Here is a 24187-nt window from a genome sequence, read left to right as displayed (position 1 = left end):
TCACCTGAGGTCAGGAGCTGGAGACCAGCCTGGCCAACATGGTGAAACCTTGTCTCTATTAAAAATACAAAATTAGCCAGGCGTGGTGCTGTGTGCCTGTAATCCCAGCTACTTTGGAGGCTGAGACAGGAGAATTGCTTCAATCCAGCAGGTGGAGGTTGCAGTGTTTGGAGATGGCACCATTGCAGTCCAACCTGGACAACAAGAGCAAAACTCCATCTCAAAAAAAGAAGAAGAAGAGGCCGGGCGCGGTGGCTCAAGCCTGTAATCCTAGCACTTTGGGAGGCCGAGACGGGCGGATCACGAGGTCAGGAGATCGAGACCATCCTGGCGAACACGGTGAAACCCCGTCTTTACTAAAATAAATACAAAAAACTAGCCGGGCAAGGTAGCGGGCGCCTGTAGTCCCAGCTACTCGGGAGGCTGAGGCAGGAGAATGGCGTAAACCCGGGAGGCGGAGCTTGCAGTGAGCTGAGATCCGGCCACTGCACTCCAGCCTGGGCGACAGAGCGAGACTCCGTCTCAAAAAAAAAAAAAAAAAAAAAATGAAGAAGAAGAGGAGGAGGAGGAGTAGTAGGAGGAGGAGATAGAAGAAGAAGAAGAAGAAGAAGAAGAAGAAGAAGAAGAAGAAGTTGTTGTCCTGAAGGACAGTGAAACAGAAAAATCCTCCAGCCAGATAGAACATTAAGCAGCACATCTCCTTGTCCAGCTCATCAAGAAGAGAATAGCCTGAATTGAGAAACTACCTCAGTTCATGAGTAAAGGCTGGTGGCTGGACTGGATGATCAGTGACTTGGAATGACCTTGATTTGGAGGGTAGCTGCTTAGGGGAGGAGGTTTGAGGACAGACCTCTCAGAATGGGCCAGTAGTATGCAACTCTCTGTGCCCAGATAGATGTTCACCAACAGCCCTATGCTAAGAAGAAGCGTCCTAATAACCAGGTTGGCAAGATGACTGTAGCCAGCTGCCTCCTTCTCCCACCACTTTAGTGCTTGCTCAATGACTCATGAATAAAGTGGCAGTGGTGGCAAGGTAGGAGCTGTGCAAAACCTCATCAACGTGAACTTCCCTTCACCAAAGCCAGCCTTGGGTATCATGGGCTCATGGCCATTGCTTTGGCCTAGCATGCCAGCAGCAGCCACCAGTCCTGAGTCCCCATATGGTATCACTTCCAGGAATCAGTTGTTATGTGGTAGTAGACTGATTACAAACCAAAGGACCTCTTCAGTCCTGAAGGGGCTAACAATCCATCCTCACAAGGAAGGAGACGTAGGGGGCAACAGTACATCCTCACAAGGAGGGGTACGTATGCTTACTTTGCATTTGTTTTCTTTGCCTGTTGTCCTTGTAGCACCTCCATCAACGGACTTACAGAAAGTTATACTTGTCATAGGACTCCTGAATAATATTATCTGTAACCTAAAAAATCAGTCCACACTGAAAAAAGAAAAGGACTGGGGCTTATCTTCTCAGGATTTATTGATCTTACTATGTACTCAATCACCTAACAGCAGCTAGCTGCTCATTTACAAGGGTAGCATGGTCAAGTGGGAACAATAATGTAATCGCCAACCGCTACAGAGAGACGAAGCAGGAGAAAACTTTCCCATCTGAGTGGAACTGGACATGCAGAATCATGTGGATAGGAAAAAGCAGCATATCTGAGGCACTGCAGGTAGTTGAGAAGGGCAGAATATAGGGCAGGCAGGTGAGCTTTGTGGGTCCCACTGTAATCTCAACACTCGGGAGGCTGAGGCGGGTGGATCATTTGAGGTCATGAGTTCGAGACCAGCCTGGCTAACATGGTGAAACTTTGTCTCTACTAAAAATGCAAAAATTAGCTGGGCGTGGTGGCACGCAACCCGAGCTTTCCCCCACAGGTGATAGGAAGCCAAAGATGGCTGCTATAAGATCGACAGGGACCAGGACAGTTTACATTTTGGAGGAAAGCCTCATAACCTCCTCCCCTCCGCAAGCCTTGCCTCCATGCATACCTCCCTCCCTACAAGGATAATTTATTTCATGAGTCCTCAATGTTTTAATATTGTGTCCACAAATTCTTTGACACTACTCCTTCCCAGACGTGGGGCTTCCCCTTCTCATTGCATGCTGGCTGGATTTGGTCACTGGTATCTAACAATACAATGGAAAGGAACAACTTTACAGTGGAGAAATCCGCTTAACTGAACCATCGAGGTTAATATCACGTAGCCCCTGATATGATGTGATGAGAAGGACATGTCACCTGTCCTATTCTTCCCAAAAGCTGGGAGAGGGTTACACAGAAACATTCTGTATTATCTTTGCAACTCTTCCGTTAAATCTGAAATTATTTCAAAATTAAAGTTTTAAAAATGATTTCAGAGTAAAAATGTTTAAAAGTGGGGAATGACTTCACTTCCAAAAGATCCTCAGTAAATGGGATTTTAATTTATTATTTATTCAAGACAGGGTCTCACTCTTTCACCCAGACTGGGGGTGCAGTGGCACGATCTCAGTTTACCACAACCTCTGCCTCCCAGGCTCAAGCGTTCTCCTGCCTCAGCATTCCTAGTAGCTGAGGTTACAGGCGCGTGCCCAGCTAATTGTTGTATTTTTAGTAGAGACAGGGTTTCACTGTGTTAGCCAGGCTGGTCTCAAACTCCTGACCTCAAATGATCCACCCACCTCAGCCTCCCAAAGTGGTGGGATTACAGGCGTGAGCCACTGTGCCTGGCCTGGATTTTTATTTAATTAATTAATTAATTAATTAATTTTTGAGATGTAGTCTTGCTCTTTCCCCTAGGCTGGAGTGCAGTGGCCCAATCTCAGCTCACTGCAACCTCTGCCTCCCAGGTTCAAGCAATTCTCGTGTCTCAGCCTCCCAACTAGCTGGGACTACAGGCACCTACCACCATGCCCAGCTAAATTTTGTATTTTTAGTAGAGATGGGGTTTCGCCATGTTGGCCAGCCTGTTTGGAACTCCTGACCTCAGGTGATCCATCCCCCTCAGCCTCCCAAAGTGCTGGGATTACAGGTGTGAGCCATCGCACCTGGCCTCGGCCTGGATTTTTAAAGAATGTATTGGCCAGGCACAGTGGCTCACGCCTGTAATCCCAGCACTTTGGGAGGCCGAGGCGGGCAGATCACGAGATCAGGAGATCAAGACCATCCTGGCTAACACGGTAAAACCCCATCTCTACTAAAAATACAAAAAATTAGCCAGGTGTGGTGGCAGGCGCCTGTAGTCTCAGATACTCCGAAGGCTGAGACAGGAGAATGGCATGAACTCGGGAGGCGAGGCGGAACTTGCAGTGAGCCAAGATCGGCCACCGCACTCCAGCCTGGGCGACAGAGCGAGACTACACCTCAAAAAAAGAAAAAAGAATATATTTTGGGCCAGCCATAGTGGCTTATGTCTGTAATCCCAGCACTTTGGGAGGCCGAGGTGGGTGGATCACTAGGTCAGGAGTTGGAGACCAGCCTGACCAACATGGTGAAACCCTGTCTGTACTAAAAATACAAAAATTAGCCGAGCTTGGTGGCATGCACTGTACTCCCAGATACTCAGGAGTCTGAGGGAGAATTGCTTGAACCTGAGAGGCGGAGCTTGCAGTGAGCCAAGATTGCGCCACTGCTCTCCAGCCTGGGCGACAGAGGGAGACCCTGTCTCAGAAAAGAAAAAGAGAGAGAAAGAGAAAAAAAGACATGAGCCATGTGCAGTGGCTTGCATTTGTAGTCCTAGCTACTCTAAAGGTTGAGGCGGGAGGATCACCTGAGGCCAGGAATTTGAGACCATCCTGGGCAACATAGCAAGATCCAGTTGCTACACAATTTTTTTTTAATTAGTAGAGTGTTACAGGCAAGAATCTGTAGTCCCAGCTACTCAGGAGACTGAGGTAGGAGCATCCCTTGGGCCCAGGAGTTCCAAGCTGCATTGAGCTGTGATCGGGCTACTGCACTCCAGCCTGGGCATCGGCAAGACTGGGTCTCAAAAACAAAACACAACAAACAAAAGAAAATAGAAATAAAGAAATATTAAAGATAAAGATAGAAATTAAGGGCAGGAGAGACGTACAATAGAGAAGATCAATAAAATCAGACATTGTTTTTTTGAAAAAATTCATAGCATTGATAAACTTGTCAATAATATTCAAGCAAAAAAAGAACGCAAAAATAATATTAAGAATGATAAAGAAAATGTATTTACAGGCTGGGTGTGGTGCCTCGTGCCTATAATCCAAGCACTTTGGGAGGATGAGGCGGGAGGATCACGAGGTCAGGAGATCGAGACCACCCTGGCTAACATGGTGAAACTCTGTCTCTATTAAAAATACAAAAAAATAGCTGGGCGTGGTGGCGGGTGCCTGTAGTCCCAGCTATTCAGGAGGCTGAGGCAGGAGAATGGCGTGAACCTGGGAGGTGGAGCTTGCAGTGAGCTGAGATCGTGCCACTGCCTGGGCAACAGAGCAAGACTCTGTCTCCAAAAAAATAAATAAAGAAAAATAAAGAAAACGTATTTACAGATACAACAGAAATCCCATGGCTTATACAAGGATATCATAAACAACTTACTGAAAACTAAAATGAAATGGATACATTCTTAGAGAAATATGTTATCAAAACTGGTTACAGAAGATAGAAAAGCATAACAATCTTATGACCGTTAAGAAATTGAATCAGTATGCAAACATTTTCCTGTGAAGAAAATACTACATCTGGATGTTTTTCTTGATGAATTTCTCCAAATGTTTAAAGAAAAAATAATTATGTTTTCTAAAACTTTCTAGAGTAGAGAAAAAGAAGGAACGCTCCTTTCTCATTTCATGAAGCAAGCATAACTTTGATACGAAACCAAGCAAGAGGCCGGGCGTGGTGGCTCATGCCTGTAATCCCAGAACTTTGAGGGGCCAAGGCAGGAGGATCACCTGAGGTCAAGAGTTCAAGACCAGCCAACACGGTGAAACCCCATCTCTACCAGAAATAAAAAAATTAGCCGGGTGTGGTGATGCGTGCCTGTAATCCCAACTACCAGGGAACCTGAGGCAGGAGAATCGCTTGAACCCAGGAGGTTGCAGTGAGCCAAGATTGCGACACTGCATTCCAGCCTGGGTGACAGAGCAAGACTGTCTCAAAACAAAAAACAAAACAACTATTAGCAATGTGGAAATAGAAGGTAAGTTCTTCATCCTCATAAAGAGGATCCTCAGATTACCTATAGCAAACATCATCCTTAATCTGAAAGCATTCCTTGTAAGATTAGAAGTAAGATAAGGGTACCAACTATCATCGCATAAATGACAAAAAAAGGGAAAGAATACCTTTATGTAAATGAATAATAGGAACTTCCACTCAGCAAAAGACACCCTTAAGAAGACTGAAAAGAAAAACTTAAAACTAGGGGACATAATATGCAACGTATATGAACTGACATGTATCAGTACCTCAAATATATGAAGAACTAAGAAAAATATAAGCAATCTAACAGGAAAATAGACAAAAGACTTGAAGAGATTCCCAGAAAAGAAAACTCAAATGGCCAATAAACAAAGATCAATCTCACTAGTAATCAGGGAAATGCAAATTAAAATACTACAAATAATAACAACTCTAATAAGAGTTAACACTTATATTGTGGTCTCTATATAACTTCACTTGATCTTAGCCAAAAGGCCGAGAAGCGATTGGTCTCTATATAACTTAGACTGGTTTAGTGCCACAACTATATATAGTAACTTTAAAAATTCTCACAACAATCCTATGTCATAGTATGGTAGGTATCAGTGCTATTGACTAATACACCCTGCATGAGAAAACATAAGAATCCTTAAAATCATGTAGTATAAATCCAGCAAACTGTCCTTTTTCAAAGTTTTATGACAATCCTGTACTTTGTATTTCCATAAGACTTTAGAATTTGCTTGTCATTTTCTTGTCCTTTTTTTTTCTTTTTGAGATGGAGTTTCACTCTTGTCACCCAGGTTGGAGTGCAGTGTCGTGATCTCAGTTCACTGCAACATCCGCCTTCCGGGTTCAAGTGATTCTCCTGCCTCAGCCTCCCCAGTAGCTGGGATAACAGGCATGCACCACCATGCCCGGCTAACTTTTGTATTTTTAGTAGAGACAAGGTTTCACCATGTTGGCCAGACTGATCTCGAACCCCTGACCACAGGTAGTCCACCTGTCTTGGTCTCCCAAAGTGCTGGGATTATAGGCACGAGCCACGGTGCCCAGCCTGCTTATCAGTTTCTATAAACAAAGCCTGCTGAGATTATGATTACAATTGCATTGAATCCATAGCTCAACTTGGGAATAATTGATATCCTAACACTACTGAGTTTTCCAACCACAAAACAAGGTGTATCTTTCCATTTTCTTAGTTCTTTTTCTTTTCTTTTTTTTTTTTGAGACAAAGTTTTGCTCTTGTTGCCCAGGCTGGAGTGAAATGGGATGATCTCTGCTCACTGCAACCTCCGCCTCCCAGGTGCAAGCGATTCTCCTGCCTCAGCCTCCCAAGTAGCTAGGATTACAGGTGCCCACCACCAGGTCCAATTAATTTTTTTTTGTATTTTTAGTAGAGAGAGGGTTTCACTATGTAGGCCAGGCTGGTCTTGAACTCCTGACCTCAGGTGATCCACTCACCTCAGCCTCCCAAAGTGCTGGGATTACAGATGTGAGCCAACTGTGCCCAGCCCTATTTTCTTAGTTCTTAGCTTTTGGCAATATTTTATAGCATTCAATGAATAGATCTTTCACTTATTTTGTCCGATTTATCCCCAAAGCTTTCATAGTTTTAAGCAACTGTAAAAAGCTAGTTTTTTTTTTTTTAATTTTAATCGCCAACTGTTTGTTGTTAGTATACAGAAATACACTTTATTTTTTAAAAAATTCTGGTAAAATACACAAAACATAAAATTTACCATCTTAACAATTTTTAGGTGTTCACGGGTGTTAAAAATACATTGATATTGTACAGCCATCACCACTATTCATCTCCAGAACTCTTTTCATCTTGTAAAACCAAATATCTGTACCTATTAAATAATAACTCCCCATTTTTCTTTTCCTCCAGCACCTGGCAACTACTATACAACTTTCCATGTCTGTAAATTTGACTACTTTATGTAAGGGAAATCATACAATATTTATATTTTTGTGACTGGCTTATTTCACTTGACACAATGTCCTCAAGTTTCATCAATGTTGTTGCGTATGTCAGAATTTCCTTCCCTTTTTAAGGCCCAATAATATTCCACTGTATGTATATACCACGTTTTGTTTATCCATTCATCTGTTGATGAACATTTGGGTTGCTGCCACTTCTTGGTTACTGTGAATACTGCTACTATGAACATGGGTATACAAACATCTCTTCCAGATTCTGTTTTCAATTTTTTTTTTTTTTGAGGTGGAGTCTCACTCTGTCGCCCAGGCTGGAGTGCAGTGGCGCAATCTCGGCTCACTGCAACCTCTGCCCACCGGGTTCAAGAAATTCTCCCGCCTCAGGCTCACGAGTAGCTGGGATTACAGGCTTGCGTCACCACGCCCAGCTAATTTTTGTATTTTTAGTAGAGACGGGGTTTCGCTATGTTGGCCAGGCTGGTCTCAAACTCCTGACCTCAGGTGATCCGCTCGCTTTGGCCTCCCTAAGTCTGGGATTATAGGTGTAAGCCACCGCGCCTGGCCTGTTTTCAATTCTTTTGGATATATATCCAGAAGTGAGATTGCTAGATCTTATGGTAACTCTATTTTTCACTTTTGAGGAAGCTTTATACTGTTTTCCACAGTGGCTGCACCATCTTATATTCTTAACAACACTACACAAGGACTCCAATTTTTCCACATGCTTACCAACACTTCTTGTGGTTTTTTTTTTGTTTGTTTGTTTTTTTGTTTTGTTGAGACGGAGTCTCGCTCTGTCGCCCAGGCTGGAGTGCAGTGGCCGGATCTCAGCTCACTGCAAGCTCCGCCTCCCGGGTTTACGCCATTCTCTCGCCTCAGCCTCCCGAGTAGCTGGGACTACAGGCGCCCGCCATCTCGCCCGGCTAATTTTTTGTATTTTTTTAGTAGAGACGGGGTTTCACCGTGTTAGCCAGGATGGTCTCGATCTCCTGACCTCGTGATCCGCCCGTCTCGGCCTCCCAAAGTGCTGGGATTACAGGCTTGAGCCACCGCGCCCGGCCCACTTCTTGTGTTTTTGAGATGGAGTCTTGCTCTGTCGCCCAGGCTGGAGTGCAGTGGCGAGATCCCGGCTCACTGCAAGCTCCGCCTCCTGGGTTCACGCCATTCTCCTGCCTCAGCCGCAGGAGCAGCTGGGACTACAGGCGCTCGCCACCACGCCCGGCTAAGTTTTTTGCATGTTTAGTAGAGACGAGGTTTCACGGTCTTAGTCAGGATGGTCTCGATTCCTGATCTCATGATCCGCCCGCCTCGGCCTGCCAAAGTGCTGGGATTACAGGCGTGAGCCACCTCTTCCGGCCCACTTCTTGTTTTCTTGTTGTTGTTTTTGTTTTTGTTTTGTTTTGAGACGGAGTCTTGCTCTGTTGCCAGGCTGGAGTGCAGTGGTGAGATCTCCGCACACTGCAATCTCTGCCTCCTGTGTTCAAGCAATTCCCTTACCTCAGACTCCCAAGTAGCTGGGACTAGGCGTGCACCACCATGCCCAGCTAATTTTTTTCATTTTAGTGGAGACGGGGTTTCATCACGTTGGCCAGGATGGTCGCGATCTCCTGACCTCGTGATCCGCTCGCCTCGGCCTCCCAAAGTGCTGGGATTACAGGCGTGAGCCACTGTGCCCAGCCATTTTGTGTGTTTTGTTAGTAGCCATCCTAGTGGGTGTGAAATGATAATCTCATTGTGGTTTTGATTTTTGATTTCCCTAATGATTAGTCATGTTGAGCATCTTTTTTACGTGTTTATTGGTAATTTGTATATTTTCTTTGGAAAAACATCGGTTCAAATCTCTTGACCATTTTTGGATTGCGTTGTTGTTTTTATACTTCATGTTTGTATATTGATCTTTTTTTTTTTTTTTTTGAGACGGAGTCTCGTTCTGCCGCCCGGCTGGAGTGCAATGGTGGGATCTCGGCTCTCTGCAACCTCCGCCTTCCGGGTTCAAGCGATTCTCTTACCTCAGCCTCCTGAGTAACTGGGACTACAGGCACACACTACCATGCCCAGCTAATTTTTCTATTTTTAGCAGAGATGGGGTTTCACTATGTTGGGGCTTATCTCCTGACCACGTGATCTACCCGCCTGGCCTCTCAAAGTGCTGGGATTACAGGCATGAGCCATGATGCCTGGCCATATGTTGATCTTATATCCTGCAACCTCGATAAACTTATTAATTCTAGTAGTTGTTTGTAGGATACTCTAGATATTCGATCATGTCATCTTTGAATAAAGATAGCTTTCTTTCCAATCTGGATGACTTTTCAGTGAAATAATCTGTGCCTGACTTTTAACTATAAATTTTGTCATTTTTATAGATACAGGATTATTCAAATCATCTACTTATTCTTACGTGACTTTCAGTACATTGTCTTCCAAGGAATTTTTTTCATTCAATCTAGTTCTTAAATGTATTGCCATAAAGTTGTTCACAATATTCCTTGTTTTTTTTTAATGCACTTAAAAAGTCTATAGTTGTTTTTCATTCCTCATATTGTTAATTTATGCTTTCTGTTTTCCTAGTCAATCTTCTTAGAACTTTATCAATTTTATTAAGCTTTTCAAAGAAGTCTTTTGGTTTCTTTGATTTTCTCTATTGCTTTTCTGCTTTCCATTTCATTGATTGGTGCTCTTCATTATTTCCTCCTTTTTTTTTTTTTTTTGAGACATAATCTCGCTGTGTCTCCCAGGCTGGAGTGTAGTGGCCAGATCTCAGCTCACTGCAAGCTCCGCCTCCCGGGTTTACGCCATTCTCCTGCCTCAGCCTCCGGAGTAGCTGGGACTACAGGCGCCCGCCACCTCGCCCGGCTAGTTTTTTGTATTTTTTAGTAGAGACGGGGTTTCACTGTGTTAGCCACGATGGTCTCGATCTCCTGACCTCGTGATCCACCCGCCTCGGCCTCCCAAAGTGCTAGGATTACAGGCTTGAGCCACCCCACCCGGCGCCTATTTCCTCCTTTTTACTTACTACGGGGCTTGTTCTTTCTTTTCCAATTTTTTTGAGTAGATGCTTAGTTAATGGATTTGAGATATCTCTTCTAATAAGACCATTTACATTTCTCTCTAGGTATAGATTTAGCTGTATTCCATAAATTTTGATATTTTTCCATAAATTTTGATATTTTTCCATAAATTTTGATATGTTTCTGTTCAAATTTCTTGAACATCTGTTTTAGAAGTTTTCTAACTTCTCTTGTCATTTCTTTTTTTTTTTTTTTGAGATGGAGTCTTGCTCTGTTGCCCAGGCTGGAGTGCAGTGGCCGGATCTTGGCTCACTGCAAGCTCCGTCTCCCGGTTAACGCCATTCTCCTGCCTCAGCCTCCCCAGTAGCTGGGACTACAGGCGCCCGCCACCTCGCCCGGCTAGTTTTTTTGTATTTTTTAGTAGAGACGGGGTTTCACCGTATTCGCCAGGATGGTCTCGATCTCCTGACCTCGTGATCCGCCCGTCTCAGCCTCCCAAAGTGCTGGGATTACAGGCTTGAGCCACCGCGCCCGGCCTCTCTTGTCATTTCTAACTTCTCTTTGACTTAACATTGTTTGATTTGCAAATATTTTATTTTCCAGACTAATTTCATTTTGATCAGCGATCACACTTCATATAATTTTAATCTCTTAAATTTATTGAAATGTATTTTACAACACAGAACATAGTCTATCTTGGTGAATATTTTCTGCATGCTGGCAGAGTACATGGATTCTTTTGTTGTTGGGTACAATGTCCTACAAACAAGTAGCTCAAGTTAATTGACAATATTGTTCAAGTATTCTATATCATTACTCCTTTTCTTTCTCCTTAAAAACATCAATTATTAACATAGTGTTGAAATCCTAAACTTTAATCGTGTATTTCTCTATTTTTCCTTTAGGTGCTCAGTATTTTTTTATTTTTTATTTTTTATTTTTTTGAGTCAGAGTCTCACTGTCACCCAGGCTGGACGGCAGTGGCTCAATCTCGGCTTACTGCAACCTCTGCCTCCTAGGTTCAAGCGATTCTCCTGCCTCAGCCTCCTGAGTAGCTGGGATTATAGGCATGCGCCACCACGCCCGGCTAATTTTCGTATTTTTAGTAGAGATGGGGTTTCACCATGTTGGACAGGCTGGTCTCAAATGCCTGACCTTGTGATCAGCCTGCCTTGGTCTCCCAAAATGCTGGGATTATAGGCATGAGCCACCATGCCCGGTGGCTCTCAGTTTTTGATTCAGCATTTTGTAGGCCTGTTATTTGTTCCATAAGCATTTTGGATTGTTGTGTCTATTTGACAAATTGACTCTTGTATCATTCTGAACTATTCATCTTTATTCCTGGTAATATTCCCTGTTCTGAAATCTGTCTGATAGTAACACTGTCACTCCATCATTCTTTTGGTTAGTGTTTGCCTGGCATGTATTTTTCATTCTTTTGCATTTAACATTTTTGTGTCTTTTTATCTAAAATGTGTTTCTGTAGACAGCACATACTTTGCTCTTGCTTTTATATACAATCTGATAATCTCTGCTTTTAAATTTGATGTTTAGACCACTTATATTTAATATAATTATCAATATAGTTGAGTTTAAGTGTATCATCTTGCTATAGTTTTCTATTTGTCTAATCTAGTTTTTACTCTTTTTCTTCTTTTCCTGTTTTCTTCTAAATTGAGTAGTTTTGTGACTCTTTTATTTCCCTATTGGCCTAGTAGCCGTACTGTAGTTTTATTACTTTCAATGGTTGTTGTAAGGTTTACAATATGCATCTTTAGCTTACTACAGTCTACCTTCAAATGATGATTTGCCACTATATGTACAGTGTAAAACTTTGTAACCATTATTCCCATTTCTCCACATTCCCCCATTATCCATTTTACTATTACATAAGTTTTAAACCCCGTAATACATTGTTATTAATTTGCCTTACACAATCATCTTATAAAGAATAAAAAAATTGTACTTATCCACACATTTCACAATTACAGAGTTCTTAACATTTATCTGTAAATCAAAATTTCAGTCTAGTATCCTTTCCCATTATTTTTGAAGAAGTATCTTCAATATTCCTGGAAGTTCATGCTTGCTACTGATAAACTACCTTAGCTCTTTCTCTCTCTCTCTCTCTCTCTCTCTCTTTCTTTCTTTCTGACAAAGTCTTGCTCTGGAAGTTCATATTTTCTAGTGACAAACTATCTTAGCTTTTTTCTTTCCCTCCCTCCCCTGTCTCCCTCCCTTTATTCCTTTTTTTTTGAGACAAGGTCTTGCTCTGTCACTCAGGCTGGAGTGCAGTGGCACAATCATGGCTCACTGCAGCCTTGACCTCCTAGGCTCAGGCAGTCCTCCCACCTCAGCCTCTCAAGTAGCTGGAATTACAGGCATGCACCACCACACCCAGCTCTTTTTCAATTTTTTTTTTTTTTTTTTTTTTTATAGAGATGGGGGTCTCACTATGTTGCCTAGGCTGGTCTTGAACTCCTGGTGTCAAGCAATCCTCCTCCCTTGGACTCTTATCGTGCTGGGATTACAGGTGTGAGCCGCTGCACCCAGTTGCTTTTTTTCTTTTCTTTTCTTTTCTTTTCTTTTTTTTGAGACAGAGTCTCACACTATTACCCAGGCTGAAGTGCAATGGCATGATCTTGGCTCACTACAACCTCCGCCTACCGGCTTCAAACGATTCTCCTGCCTCAGCCTCCGAAGTAGCTGGGACTACAGGCATGTGCTACCATGCCCGGCTGTTTTGTATTTTTAGTAGAGACAGAGTTTCACCATGTTGGAGAGGCTGCTCTTGAAACCCTGACTTCAGGCGATCCACCTGCCTCAGCCTCCCAAAGTGTTGGGATTACAGGCATGAGCCACTGCACCCAGCCACTTTTTTCTTTTTTGTCTGAAACATTTTTATTTCTCTTCCATTTCTGAAAGACATTTTTGCTGAGTAAAGAATTCTAGGTTGATTTTTTAAAATCTTTCAGCAATCTGAAGACTTTTTTTCTTGGTTGAATAGTTTCTAATAACAAGTCTAATGTAATTCCTGTCTTTGTTCTTTCCTGTGTATTATCTTTTTTTTCTGGCTAAGACTTTCGCCTGGTTTCAGCAATTTTACTATAATGTGCCTTGGTGTGGTTACAATTTTATATTCTGCTTAGTGTTATTTGAATGCCTTGAATTTGTGGGTTTATAGTTTTTATTAAATTTGGGACTATTTCAGCCATTATTTCTTCAAATCCCCCACGTTCCTTTTAATATAGGCAAATTCATTTTCAGTACCAAGATGACACCCTCCTGAGGACTAAGGACAAAATGTACAGACAGGTCTTCCCATTCTGGCTGGTGAAAACAGGCACAATTTCCATTCATACGGGAGCTCTGGGAATTGTTTTTCCTGCCTTTTTTTGGTGGTTTGTTTTCCCAATTAGTTTCCAATTAGTCTCTTCTCAAATATGTACAAATCAATGCTCATCCAAAGAAGTAAAAGGACCCCTCTGTAGATATTTGAAGTTGTATGTCTATGTAGCTTTCCCCTTTCTGGTTCTCTGTCCTCCAAACTTTAGCTACGTTGGCCTCCCTGAATCCTGATATCCTTGATTATCCTCAAGTCAGCAGTATTGCTGGGCTTTGGGCTCTGCCACTGCCTGTCCTGTGGCCTGGAAACTGTTGCAAGGCAGTAGGCTGGGGCAATTAGATGGCTCAACTTGTTTACTTCTCTTACCTTAGCAATCAGTGTCCTACACTGTCTATTGTCGAATGTCTGAAAACCATTGTTTCATATATTTTGTCAGAAAACCTATGTCAGAAAACTATTTTTTATTCCAGATGTTTAAGAGGGGAGGATAAATCCAGTCTCCATTACTTAATTGTTGTCAGAGCAAATGTGCATACCTGGAAAGCATTTTAAAATACACAGCCAAATTAATCTCTCAGAAACTCAGATCTAGTAGGTCTGGTATGGAATTCTGGACTCTTTTACTTATTAAAAAGTACTGAGATGATTCTGATACACAGACAGTGTTGTAAACTATATCTTGATACCTCAGGCAGAACCTTGTTCAGACATTTATTTTTGTTTTACTGAGGGGGAAGGCAAGATCATTTCATTTGAAAAACATTTCCTGGTTCTGAGTATGATGGGGGTACTTATAGCCAACCAATAATCCAGCTGAAAACAATTAGGAGAGCCAGCTAAAGCATAAAACATCTGTTTGAAGGCATCAGTGAGCTGTTGAAGCAACCAGGACTTATGAGGACACAATCTCAGAGAAGGGGAAACTGTATGTAGAGGTGAGCTGACATTCAGCAGTACCTTTGTTCCTTGGGGAAATTCTGGGCATAAGGCCAGAGTCTGAGTTTTGGTTCTGAGTACAGAAAGAGGCCCTAATAGGCAAAGACACCACCAGGGATGATTCTGCCAGTTCAGCAACGTTGGAGAGAGAAACTTAAGAACAAGAGGGGCCAGATTCCCAGTGAGAAGGGAGGGGTAAATAATTGAGCCCAATACTGTCAGTCTCCCTCAAGTCATTTTCCAAATTCTGAAGATGCACGAGACAGAAGGTTAAAAAGCTAAGCAGAAAGCCTCTGAAAAGCAGAGTGAAGAGATTTTGACCGTCTCATGGTTCTACAGAAACAACAATTAGACTTCAGTATCCATTGGGATGAAGGGTCCCAGGGAACACACACAACTCTCAGTTGGAACCCTCAGAGGCTTATGCTACTGGAAGCAGCAGCAGAAAAGAGGTGAATTAAATCTTGCCAAAACCCAACTCCAAGTTAACTCAGTCTCTGGTTGATTAAGGTGATTAGCTCTCACTCTAAATGCTTTGCAAAGGAGAGTGGGAATCCTTCTCTGGATGAAGATAATACTATCCAGAGCCTCTACAATTTTTCATATTTGAATGTGTGACATTCTATTAAAAATTCTCAGACAAGCTAAGGGCCAGGAAAAAAGTGACCCAAACCAATGGAAAGAATATACAATAGAAATAGATCCACAGAAGATTCAGCTATTGTAATGATCAGAAAGAGCTTTAAAATGTCTAGGGTTAAAAAAAATCTAGGATTGGTATGTTCAAGAAAATAGAGGCAACAGCAGAGAAAATACATATATAAATAAATAATTTCTCCAAATGAATTTGATTTTAAGAATCATGTGAAAATTCTAGAACTTAAAAATATAATAACCAAAATTAAGAACTCACAATTGGGTTTAAAAGTACACAATTAAATAGAAAATATACCGACTCATGCATAGAGAAAAAAAAGGTGGGGAAAAAGATGATAAGAAATACAGATGGTAAGCAATGAAAAATTCTGACATATGTATAATTTAAACCCTAAAAGAAAAGGAGAGAGAAGAGATAGTGACCAAGAATTTCCTAAAAGATATAAACCCACAAATGCAACGGACTCTGTGTACACCCATTGCACTCATGAACCTAAGTAGGACAAATACAAAGAAAACCACATCTAGACACATCATAGTAAAGCTGTTGACAACTAAAGATAAGAAAAAATCCTAAAAGGAGTCAGAGGCAAAAAGACATTACTTTCAAAGGAATAAAAGGGAGTGATAGAAATCAGAAGACAATGGAAAAACATCTTCAGAGTGCTGGGGAAAAAAAACAAAAAAAAAAACAAAAAAACCTTGCCAAACCAGAATGCTATACCCAGTAAAAATATGAAGGACAATGCAAAGTTTTAGGCAATAAAACCCCACAAAAAACAAAAAGTAAAAACTCAAACAACCTTGGAGAGAACTTGTCATCAGCAGACCCACTGTAAAACAGAGAAATTATTCAAATAGAAAGAAAACCTTCCGACAGAAGCACAGAAACACATATTGGAATGAAGAGCAATATAAGGATAAATATGTAGGTTAATCTAAATGAGTATTTATTGAACAGAACAATAAGTATAAATTCTTGTGGGGCTTAAAATACACAGTTAAAATCCATGACAACAATAAACACAGAAGGGAGATGGGTAGGTGGAGACACAGTATTTTAATGTCTTAGCATTACTGGGGAAGTGATAAAAGTAATTATTTATTAGAAGGTAGTAAGTCAAAAAGCAATGTTGTAATCTCTAAAACTAGTAATGTATAATTTAAAAATTAATAGAGGGGTTAATGATATAGTTAAAATATTTTAATTAATTCAAAAGAAGGCAAAAAGCAGAGAACAAGGGATGTGAAATAGGTGATCCAAAATAAATGGTAAGATGTTGGGCATACATCCAAATATACCAGTAATTATATTAAATGTAAATGGACTAAAGATTTTTTCTGTTGAAACCAGGACAGAGCAATCTTCCAATTTCAGGCTGGCATGGACTCCGTATAAGCCATAATTAACAAGTACAAGTGAAAAGGCAGGGATTCCTAGAGCAAAATATGCAAGGGGGAAATAACCTTTAGCTGCCAGCTCCACAGGGCTGAATCAGAGTAAAGTTTGAGCTAAGAAAAACTATCCTTTCAGAGTGCAGATTGCTTTTTAACTTGCAAATGATGAGGACTTTAATCTGTCTTTGTTGCAAGATTTTTATTTTGAGAAGACCTCCTGAATGTGCCATTTAGTTATGCAAATGTAAAGCAGAGATTCTTTATGGAAGCTGTGTGAAAAGCTCAACTATACTTTGTTGTTACAAATTGTTTTAAATTCTTGCTGTTTAATCCCCAGTTTGGTCTTTTCAGAGGGATGGCTGTGGCCAGTTTTCTTCCAAATTATCCAAAAGTAAACACAACTCATCTCTGTATTATTTTTCTTCTGAAGGGCACACACTATAGTCTCACATGAAGAACTCATTGTCTTTGTATTAATATGACTTTACCTGCCCTCTTTGGGAAATAAAAATCTGCCTATTCTACTAAAAGAGAACATATATATATTTTTTTTATTCCTGGAGGTGATTTCATTACAAACGGGGGCCATTTTACCTGAGAATGTGTCTATCTGATTCATCCAGGATGAAAGAGATCCTTTCTATTGGATTATCATGTATTCCAAATTTCTCTACTGCTTTGGAGATGGGGCTTGGAAGTAGGTGATGAAGGGCAACTCAGTCAACCTCACTACATTACACTTCTGTTTCTGTCAGTGTCAGGATATTGATTTGGCTGGACCATCATCTGAAAAGTTATTATTCTTATTGAATGGTCCAGAGTCTATGGTATGGAAGGTAAGGCTACGGATTAGAGTGGAGACGGGACAGATAGAAAAGTCTGGGTTGCCTCTCGCTGGGTCTCCCAGGCTGGAGTGCAGTGGCGATCATAGTTCACTGCAGCCTGGAACTTCTGGGCTCAAGCAGGCCTCCCGAGTAGCTGGGCTACAGGAGCGCCCCACCACGACCGGCTTTCTTAACGGCTTAAAAAATTGTTCATTCACGAGCAACTTTTTTTTTTTTAACTATCTACTACAGTACTTGTACAACATTATTCTAAGCGCTGGAGATGCAAAGTCATTATAGGAGAACATTTACCAGGAAATGTATTCGTTATATATAGATAGATAGACCACATATAAGTCCAAAATGAGTAGAGCAAATGATACTACTACAGAAGTTCGGAAGAGGAAGTCAGCATGGAAGTTAAGGCAATGGGTGAGAGGGAGGCCCTTAAAAGCTAAAGCTGAGATACAATGAGGTATTGGGGGCGACAGTCTAGGTGGGGTCGGTCGTACAGGGTTGGGGACAGGGCAGATAAAGGTCCGGCAGCAGGATACACTTCCATGTAAACGATTAAACATTTAATATGTCTTTTTCATGTCTACTGTCTTTCCAGTGAATGCAGAAAAAAAAAAAAAAGTATGACTCGGCCACGTACAGTGTCTCACACCTGTAATCCCAGCACTTTGGCAGGCCGAGGAGGCCGGATCACTTGAAGTCAGGAGGTCGAGACCAGCAGCCTGGCCAACATGGTGAAACCCCTTCTCTGCTAAAAATACAAAAATAAGCCAGGCATGGTGACGGGCGCCTGTAGTCCCAGCCACTCGGGAGGATAAGGCAGGAGAATCGCTTGAACCCGGGAGTTTGAGGTTGCAGTGAGCCAAGATCGCACCACTGCACTCCAGCCTGGGCGACAGAGCGAGACTGTCTCAAAAAAAAAAAAAAAGTATGACTCAATCTCTGCATCAGATAGTTTAAACTAAATGAAAGGCAAGACAAAGAAACGTCCATGCAGCCAGTAGAGGACAGGCAGGCCACAAAGTGCCTGCTCCTGGTTCCGCTCTAAGTATGGACACGAGTTCTGCACAGGGCAAGAAGGGAAGACCGGCTTTGGAATAAGACAAATCTCAGTCCCAGGCTCAGGTGTGCGCCACACACTAGCTGTGTGACCTTGTCCAAGTCACATGACCCAGGTCTGTGGCGTTTCCCATAAAATAGCTCTAGTGAGGTCCAAGAACCCTCTCAGCTGCTGGGGGAGGGAAAAAATGAAGTCACTGCTGAAAGGCTTAAGACGGGTGCCTCTGGTTCCACCCTCTCCCCAATCTTCCCACCAACAGAAGAGAGCCGTCGGGGGCTGAGACGAGCAGCCAGGGGTGAGCACGGGAAATCGCCTCCTTGCAGCCCCTCAGGCCCCGCCCTCGGGCGGACCCCGGTCTCGGGCTCCGGACAGTCGCTCTGCAGGCAAATGAGTGGGGAGGGAGGGCTCACTAACTGTAAACAGACGCCGCGGAGAGTTCCCATCCTGCGTGGCTGCCGGATTTCCGTGCCACACTGAAGCCACCCCACCCAGGCGCCTGCCCTCAGTTTCCCCAGTGGTGGCATGGGGTGCACCAGCTCTTCTCCCGGGTCGCTGTCTGACTTAAACGCGTGAGAAGGTACAGAAGGAGGCCACGCTCAACAGCCTCCAGCCCCACCGAGTCCTTCTCCCACCCTGGCTTTGGCCTTTTGTACCGGCCCCACGTGACCCCGCCGGCCGGCTCTTCCCTGCTGCCCCGCCCCGCCCTCCGGCCTTTCCCGGCTCTCTGCCCAGCTCTTCCCGCTCCCGGCCGCCCCCCTCCCGCGCTGCCGGGCCTCCGCCTCCCCTCGCCTCCCGCCCAGGCTCTTCCCGCTCCCTCCCCCAGGCCGCCGTTCCCTCGCGACGCTCCCCTCCCCCCGCGGCTGTTCCGCCGCCTCGCCTCCCCTCCCCCCGGCTGGAGCTCACTGTCTCCAAGATGGCGGCCGTGTCAGTTTGGGGCATCTCGGCGGTCCGGCCCGGGTCTCCGGGATCCGGGCTCTACTTCCTCCCGGTAAGTAGCCGAGGGGCCGTCCCCGGCAGCCTCTGGCCGCCCAGCCCGAGGCTGAGCCGCTCCAGGGCCCACTCCGCTGCCTCGCGGGGTCGGCGGGCCGCTGCAGGCCCCGTCGCGGCCTGCGCCGCCTCCCGCTGCTCTGCGCCAGGCCTCGGGCTGGGGCGCCGTGGCCGCCCCCTCGCGCCCTCCCGCCCGGCGCCCGCCTGCCCCAGCCCGCGGCCCGCGCGCCGCCGCCCGGCCCCGCGCTCCCGGGCCCCTCGCCCCCGACCCCGCCGGCCGGGCCCGCCCTGGGGGAGCCGGCGGGTGGGCGGGCGGCGAGCGGCCCAGGCCGCGGAGCCTCGGGCTGGCGGAGCCGGCGAGCCCGCTCTCCCTCGGGGCGCGCCCACCCGCCCGCCGCGCGCAGTGCCGGCCGGGCCGGGTCGCTTCTCCCCGCGCTCGCGGGCGCTCGGGCTCTGGCTCGGGTTCCGGCTCCGGCTTGGGCTGCGGCCGGGGGCGCGGGGATCCGAGCCGGGCTGAGGCAGCGAGCGGGGCTGACAGGCCGGCGGGTGTTGTGGTGCGAGGCGCAGCACGTGTGGTGTTGTGTCTGCCGGGCTGTCAGCCCCGCCGCCGAGGGGAGGCCGGGCGCCTGTCAACCTCGCCGCTTCGCTCAGTGCGCTACTGTCAGGCTCCCAGCACCCCGCGCCGCCCTCGAGCCGGCCCCCAGAGCTCAGGGTGCGGAGCTGGGCCGGGGCGATGCACGGGTCTGAACTCCTTCACATGATTTCATTGTTAACTTGTGCTCTGGGTCTGTTTCCATCGCGTGGAAACGGCGCAGCGCCAGTCGGCGAGCTGCGGGGCTGTGCCGATCCAAGTTTTTAAAGTTTCTCGCTCTTTGAAAAGAGAGCGCGAAGACGTGTTTGGGGGTGGGGAATGGGGACGGGAAGGACTGTCGGAAGCGAGTTGCGCTCGCTCTACTAGCGTACTTTCCGGGAGTTAAGATCCGAGGCTGCAGACGCTTGACTTTCCGAAGACCGGGAGACTGATGACAATCCCGGCCGGAAAGACAATGAGTGACTGTCACTCATTTTTTTACCTGCGAAACTTAGTCAATTAGGACGTTCGTTCCCAGCTTCTTAAACTCAGGTTGTAGCTTCTCTTTTAGTTTAGACTTAATATCTGTATAATGAACTTGCTTGGAGTAATAATACTCTGATATCTACCCTCTTGAGACCCTCACCAAATTGAAGCATAGCTGTCCCAGGGGGCTTCTATTTAGGCAGCTAATTTAAAAACAAATCTTGGCTCAGGTTTGAATGTTTGCTTCACTCTTTTCTTTCCTATCAGAGTTAATAGTAATATCTCTTTCCTAGTGTGTATTAGTTTTCCGTTTGATTTTAATGTCACTACTAAGAATAGTTGCTGTGGGAGCCATTTGTCTAGCATTGTTTATATTGTAATGCAAATGATCTCTAGAATGAGAGCAGAAGTTCTAAGAAACACTCAGTTAAACTTAGTTTTGGAGGTAAAAGAGTTAGATTTAGAATTCAGTATTTTAGTGATTAAATAAAATTCCATCTACCAGATTCTTTTGTAAGGATACTGACTTTGATTCAGAGAGACAGTACATTTGTGTTTATGTTTTATTAGTGTTCGTTTCAGGACAGCAATCTTGAATTTATATCTTTATTATTTGGGTGTCTCTTTAGACCCACAAGTAGCCAGTACATTTCTTTTTCTGTACTGTACATTTGATAGGTAGTATGTGCGTTGACCCCAGTGATTCTGGGCCTTCCTCACGTCTAGTTTTCCTGACTATGGATTACTTATACGCAGTTTGACAGTTGTGACTCTCTTCAGCATATGGATAGAAACATCTTAGTTTGGGTTAGGAGAACCTATCAGCATATAATTCTTAAAATTTGAATGTAAGGAAACATCTTAGTTTGGGTTAGGAGAAACTATCAGCATATAATTCTTAAAATTTGAATGTAAGGAAACATCTTAGTTTGGGTTAGGAGAAGCTATCAGCATATAATTCTTAAAATTTGAATGTAAGTGAATTATTGTTAAATTCAGGTAGCACTTTCACCCTAGGCTATTTTCAGTAGTATTTTTGTTTCCATTAGGAAAGATTAAGGTAATACTGTACTTAAATTATAAACTGGGCGTGCATATTGTGTTCATTGTTTCTTTTCATATAAGAAATAGCTAAAATTTTCTCAATCGTTTTCTTCCTATCTTATTGACTGTTTTTGTCCACTCTGAATGTCTAGAATTTTGAAAGGTGAAAGATTCACTCTTACTTTCATTGCAGGATTCTTTCTACTAATCCAGATACTTGTTGAAGTGCTGACTAGTTTCTTGGGGAAAGATGTCAAGGAAGAGTTGAAATTCCTAGACTGGTGAGCAGAGATTGCGGAGTACAGAATAGCCATCACCCCTTCTGGTTAGTGGTAGCTTAAGGTCGTTCTTAGAACACTCATCGTGTTTCCTCATTGTATCCTAATTACTCATCTTTTTTTTTCTTTTGTTTTTTATTCCCGTGGTTTACATACATGATTGTTTTGGAATGTTAATAGATAAATTTGGAAATTCGCAAGGGTGCCCACTCAACACTTGCTGTTTGATTGCTTTAAGATGAGGATGCTTATTTTCGTTCGAAATAGGTGTTGGTAGAAAACTGACCTTGTTTTCATTGCTTTTCAGGCATAAGATGCACATTTTTCTGCTCTGAAGCCGGGAGTGAAATATTCTTGAGTTCTTACAGCTTTATGACGAGACCTATGTGTGGTGCTATTGAGAAATTCGTTGGGAAGTTGGAAGACATTTCAAACAACAGGTTGTTTTGGTTTCTATAGTACAATTGGGGAGGCATTCTGTTTTGTGAAAGGAGGAAGGACTTAGGCCAGAAAACTTGTATGCTATGGTTAACTGGTTCCCAGCCTCCGAGAATCTTGGTTTCCATGGTGTAAAACTTACTCAGCATCAGGATAAGGGATAACGACTCTATGGATATACAGAATCCTTCACCATGGTAAAACTCGCAAACCCGCTTTATACTGAGTGGATTTTGGAGGCCATCAAAAAAGTGAAAAAGCAGAAACAGCGTCCTTCAGAAGAAAGGATATGCAATGCTGTGTCTTCATCCCATGGCTTAGATCGTAAAACTGTTTTAGAACAATTGGAGTTGAGTGTTAAAGATGGAACGATTTTAAAAGTCTCAAATAAAGGACTCAATTCCTATAAAGATCCTGATAATCCTGGGCGAATAGCACTTCCTAAGCCTCGGAACCATGGAAAATTGGATAATAAACAAAATGTGGATTGGAATAAACTGATAAAGCGGGCAGTTGAGGGCTTGGCAGAGTCTGGTGGCTCAACTTTGAAAAGCATCGAACGTTTTTTGAAAGGTCAGAAGGATGTGTCTGCGTTATTTGGAGGCAGTGCTGCCTCTGGCTTTCACCAGCAGTTACGATTGGCTATTAAACGTGCCATTGGCCATGGCAGACTCCTTAAAGATGGACCTCTTTATCGACTCAACACTAAAGCAACCAATGTGGATGGGAAAGAGTGTTGTGAGTCTCTTTCCTGTTTACCTCCAGTGTCCCTTCTTCCACATGAAAAGGATAAGGTAAGAATGGCATATGCCTCCGGGTTTATAGAGCTGATGATATAGGATGCTACAAATTCACATTTCTGGGAAGTTATATTCAAGTTTTTTGTTTGGGGACTTTAGTGGAGTCATCACCTGTGGTTTTTTATTGGTGAGTTGTAGCTATGAGAACATAGATTTGTTCTGGTACTTTGAAATATTTGAAGCCTAAGATTAAAAATGTAGAATGTTAATCTTCCTAAAAGAACTTCTTTACATTACAATGAAAAAGTGGCATATGAGGCCGGGCGCGGTGGCTCAAGCCTGTAATCCCAGCACTTTGGGAGGCCGAGACGGGCGGATCACGAGGTCAGGAGATCGAGACCATCCTGGCTAACACGGTGAAACCCCGTCTCTACTAAAACATACAAAAAACTAGCCGGGCGAGGTGGCGGCGCCTGTAGTCCCAGCTACTCGGGAGGCTGAGGCAGGAGAATGGCGTGAACCCGGGAGGCGGAGCTTGCAGTGAGCTGAGATCTGGCCACTGCACTCCAGCCTGGGCGACAGAGCGAGACTCCGTCTCAAAAAAAAAAAAAAAAAAGTGGCATATGAGTTTAAAACCTTTTTTTAAAAACTTTTTAAAAATTATTTTGCTTGAGGAGTAGTCCAGCATGAGACTATAAAACTTTTAACTAAAGATTCTTACAATGCCTTACTACTGGAAGTTGATGAGCAGCCAAATCCTGGAGACTTGAATTTGAAACAAGCAGATGACTCTGAGAACCTGTCTTTTTCTATTTTCCATTTTGTTGCACAGGAATGAGACAGATTCTCATGACCCATAGGCGCAACTAAGCAAACTTAGCAATTCTTGTTTCTGCTGTTTGTATTATAGCTTTCTATCATGTATTATGGCTTTGCATATGATCAAGTCCTAAATGTTGTTATTTATGACAGCTGTAGTTGCATGGGACAGGAATACAGTATCCTGAATTAGAAGAGTTCTGGAGGGCCTGGTGCAGTAGTTCATGCCTGTAATCCCAGCGCTTTGGGAGACTGGGACAGAAGGACGGCTTGAGCCTAGGAGTTTGAGCCCAGTCTGGGCAATATAGCGAGACCCCATGTCCACCAAAAATAGAAAATTAGCCAGGTATGGGCACACCTGTAGTCCTAGCTACTTGAGAGGCTGTGTTGGAGAGGATTGCTTGAGTACAGGGGTCTGAGGCTCCAGTGAGCTATGCTCTCACCACTGCACTCCAGCCTGGACAACTGAGTGAC

General features: G+C 43.9%; 1 protein-coding gene and 1 long non-coding RNA gene across 4 annotated transcripts in view; one reads left to right on the top strand and one right to left on the bottom strand.

Annotated features, from left to right (window-relative positions):
* LOC117095527 overlaps positions 1–19339 on the bottom strand; it is an 84315-nt gene extending 64976 nt beyond the window's left edge. The window contains exon 1 of the long non-coding RNA XR_004442061.1: positions 19254–19339. This is a non-coding gene — a long non-coding RNA (uncharacterized LOC117095527). The remainder of the gene's footprint in view (positions 1–19253) is intronic.
* Positions 19211–24187, top strand: part of KAT6A (lysine acetyltransferase 6A) — a 125651-nt gene continuing 120674 nt past the window's right edge. For 2 of the 3 annotated variants that reach the window (XM_033232156.1, XM_033232154.1), the window contains exons 1-2: positions 19211–19338; positions 22024–22948. In XM_033232156.1, the coding sequence (XP_033088047.1) occupies positions 22349–22948 (600 nt within the window). In that variant the 5' untranslated portion in view covers positions 19211–19338; positions 22024–22348. Of the gene's footprint in view, positions 19339–21631; positions 21720–22023; positions 22949–24187 lie in introns of those variants that run through there. The other variant, XM_033232155.1, reaches the window with a different exon arrangement.

The sequence above is a fragment of the Trachypithecus francoisi genome, unplaced genomic scaffold (genome assembly GCF_009764315.1).
Source record: "Trachypithecus francoisi isolate TF-2019V2 unplaced genomic scaffold, Tfra_2.0 Contig01440, whole genome shotgun sequence".
Lineage (NCBI taxonomy): Eukaryota > Metazoa > Chordata > Mammalia > Primates > Cercopithecidae > Trachypithecus > Trachypithecus francoisi.
Note: the sequence above shows the minus strand (reverse complement) of the source record. Positions and strands in the feature narration are given on the sequence as shown.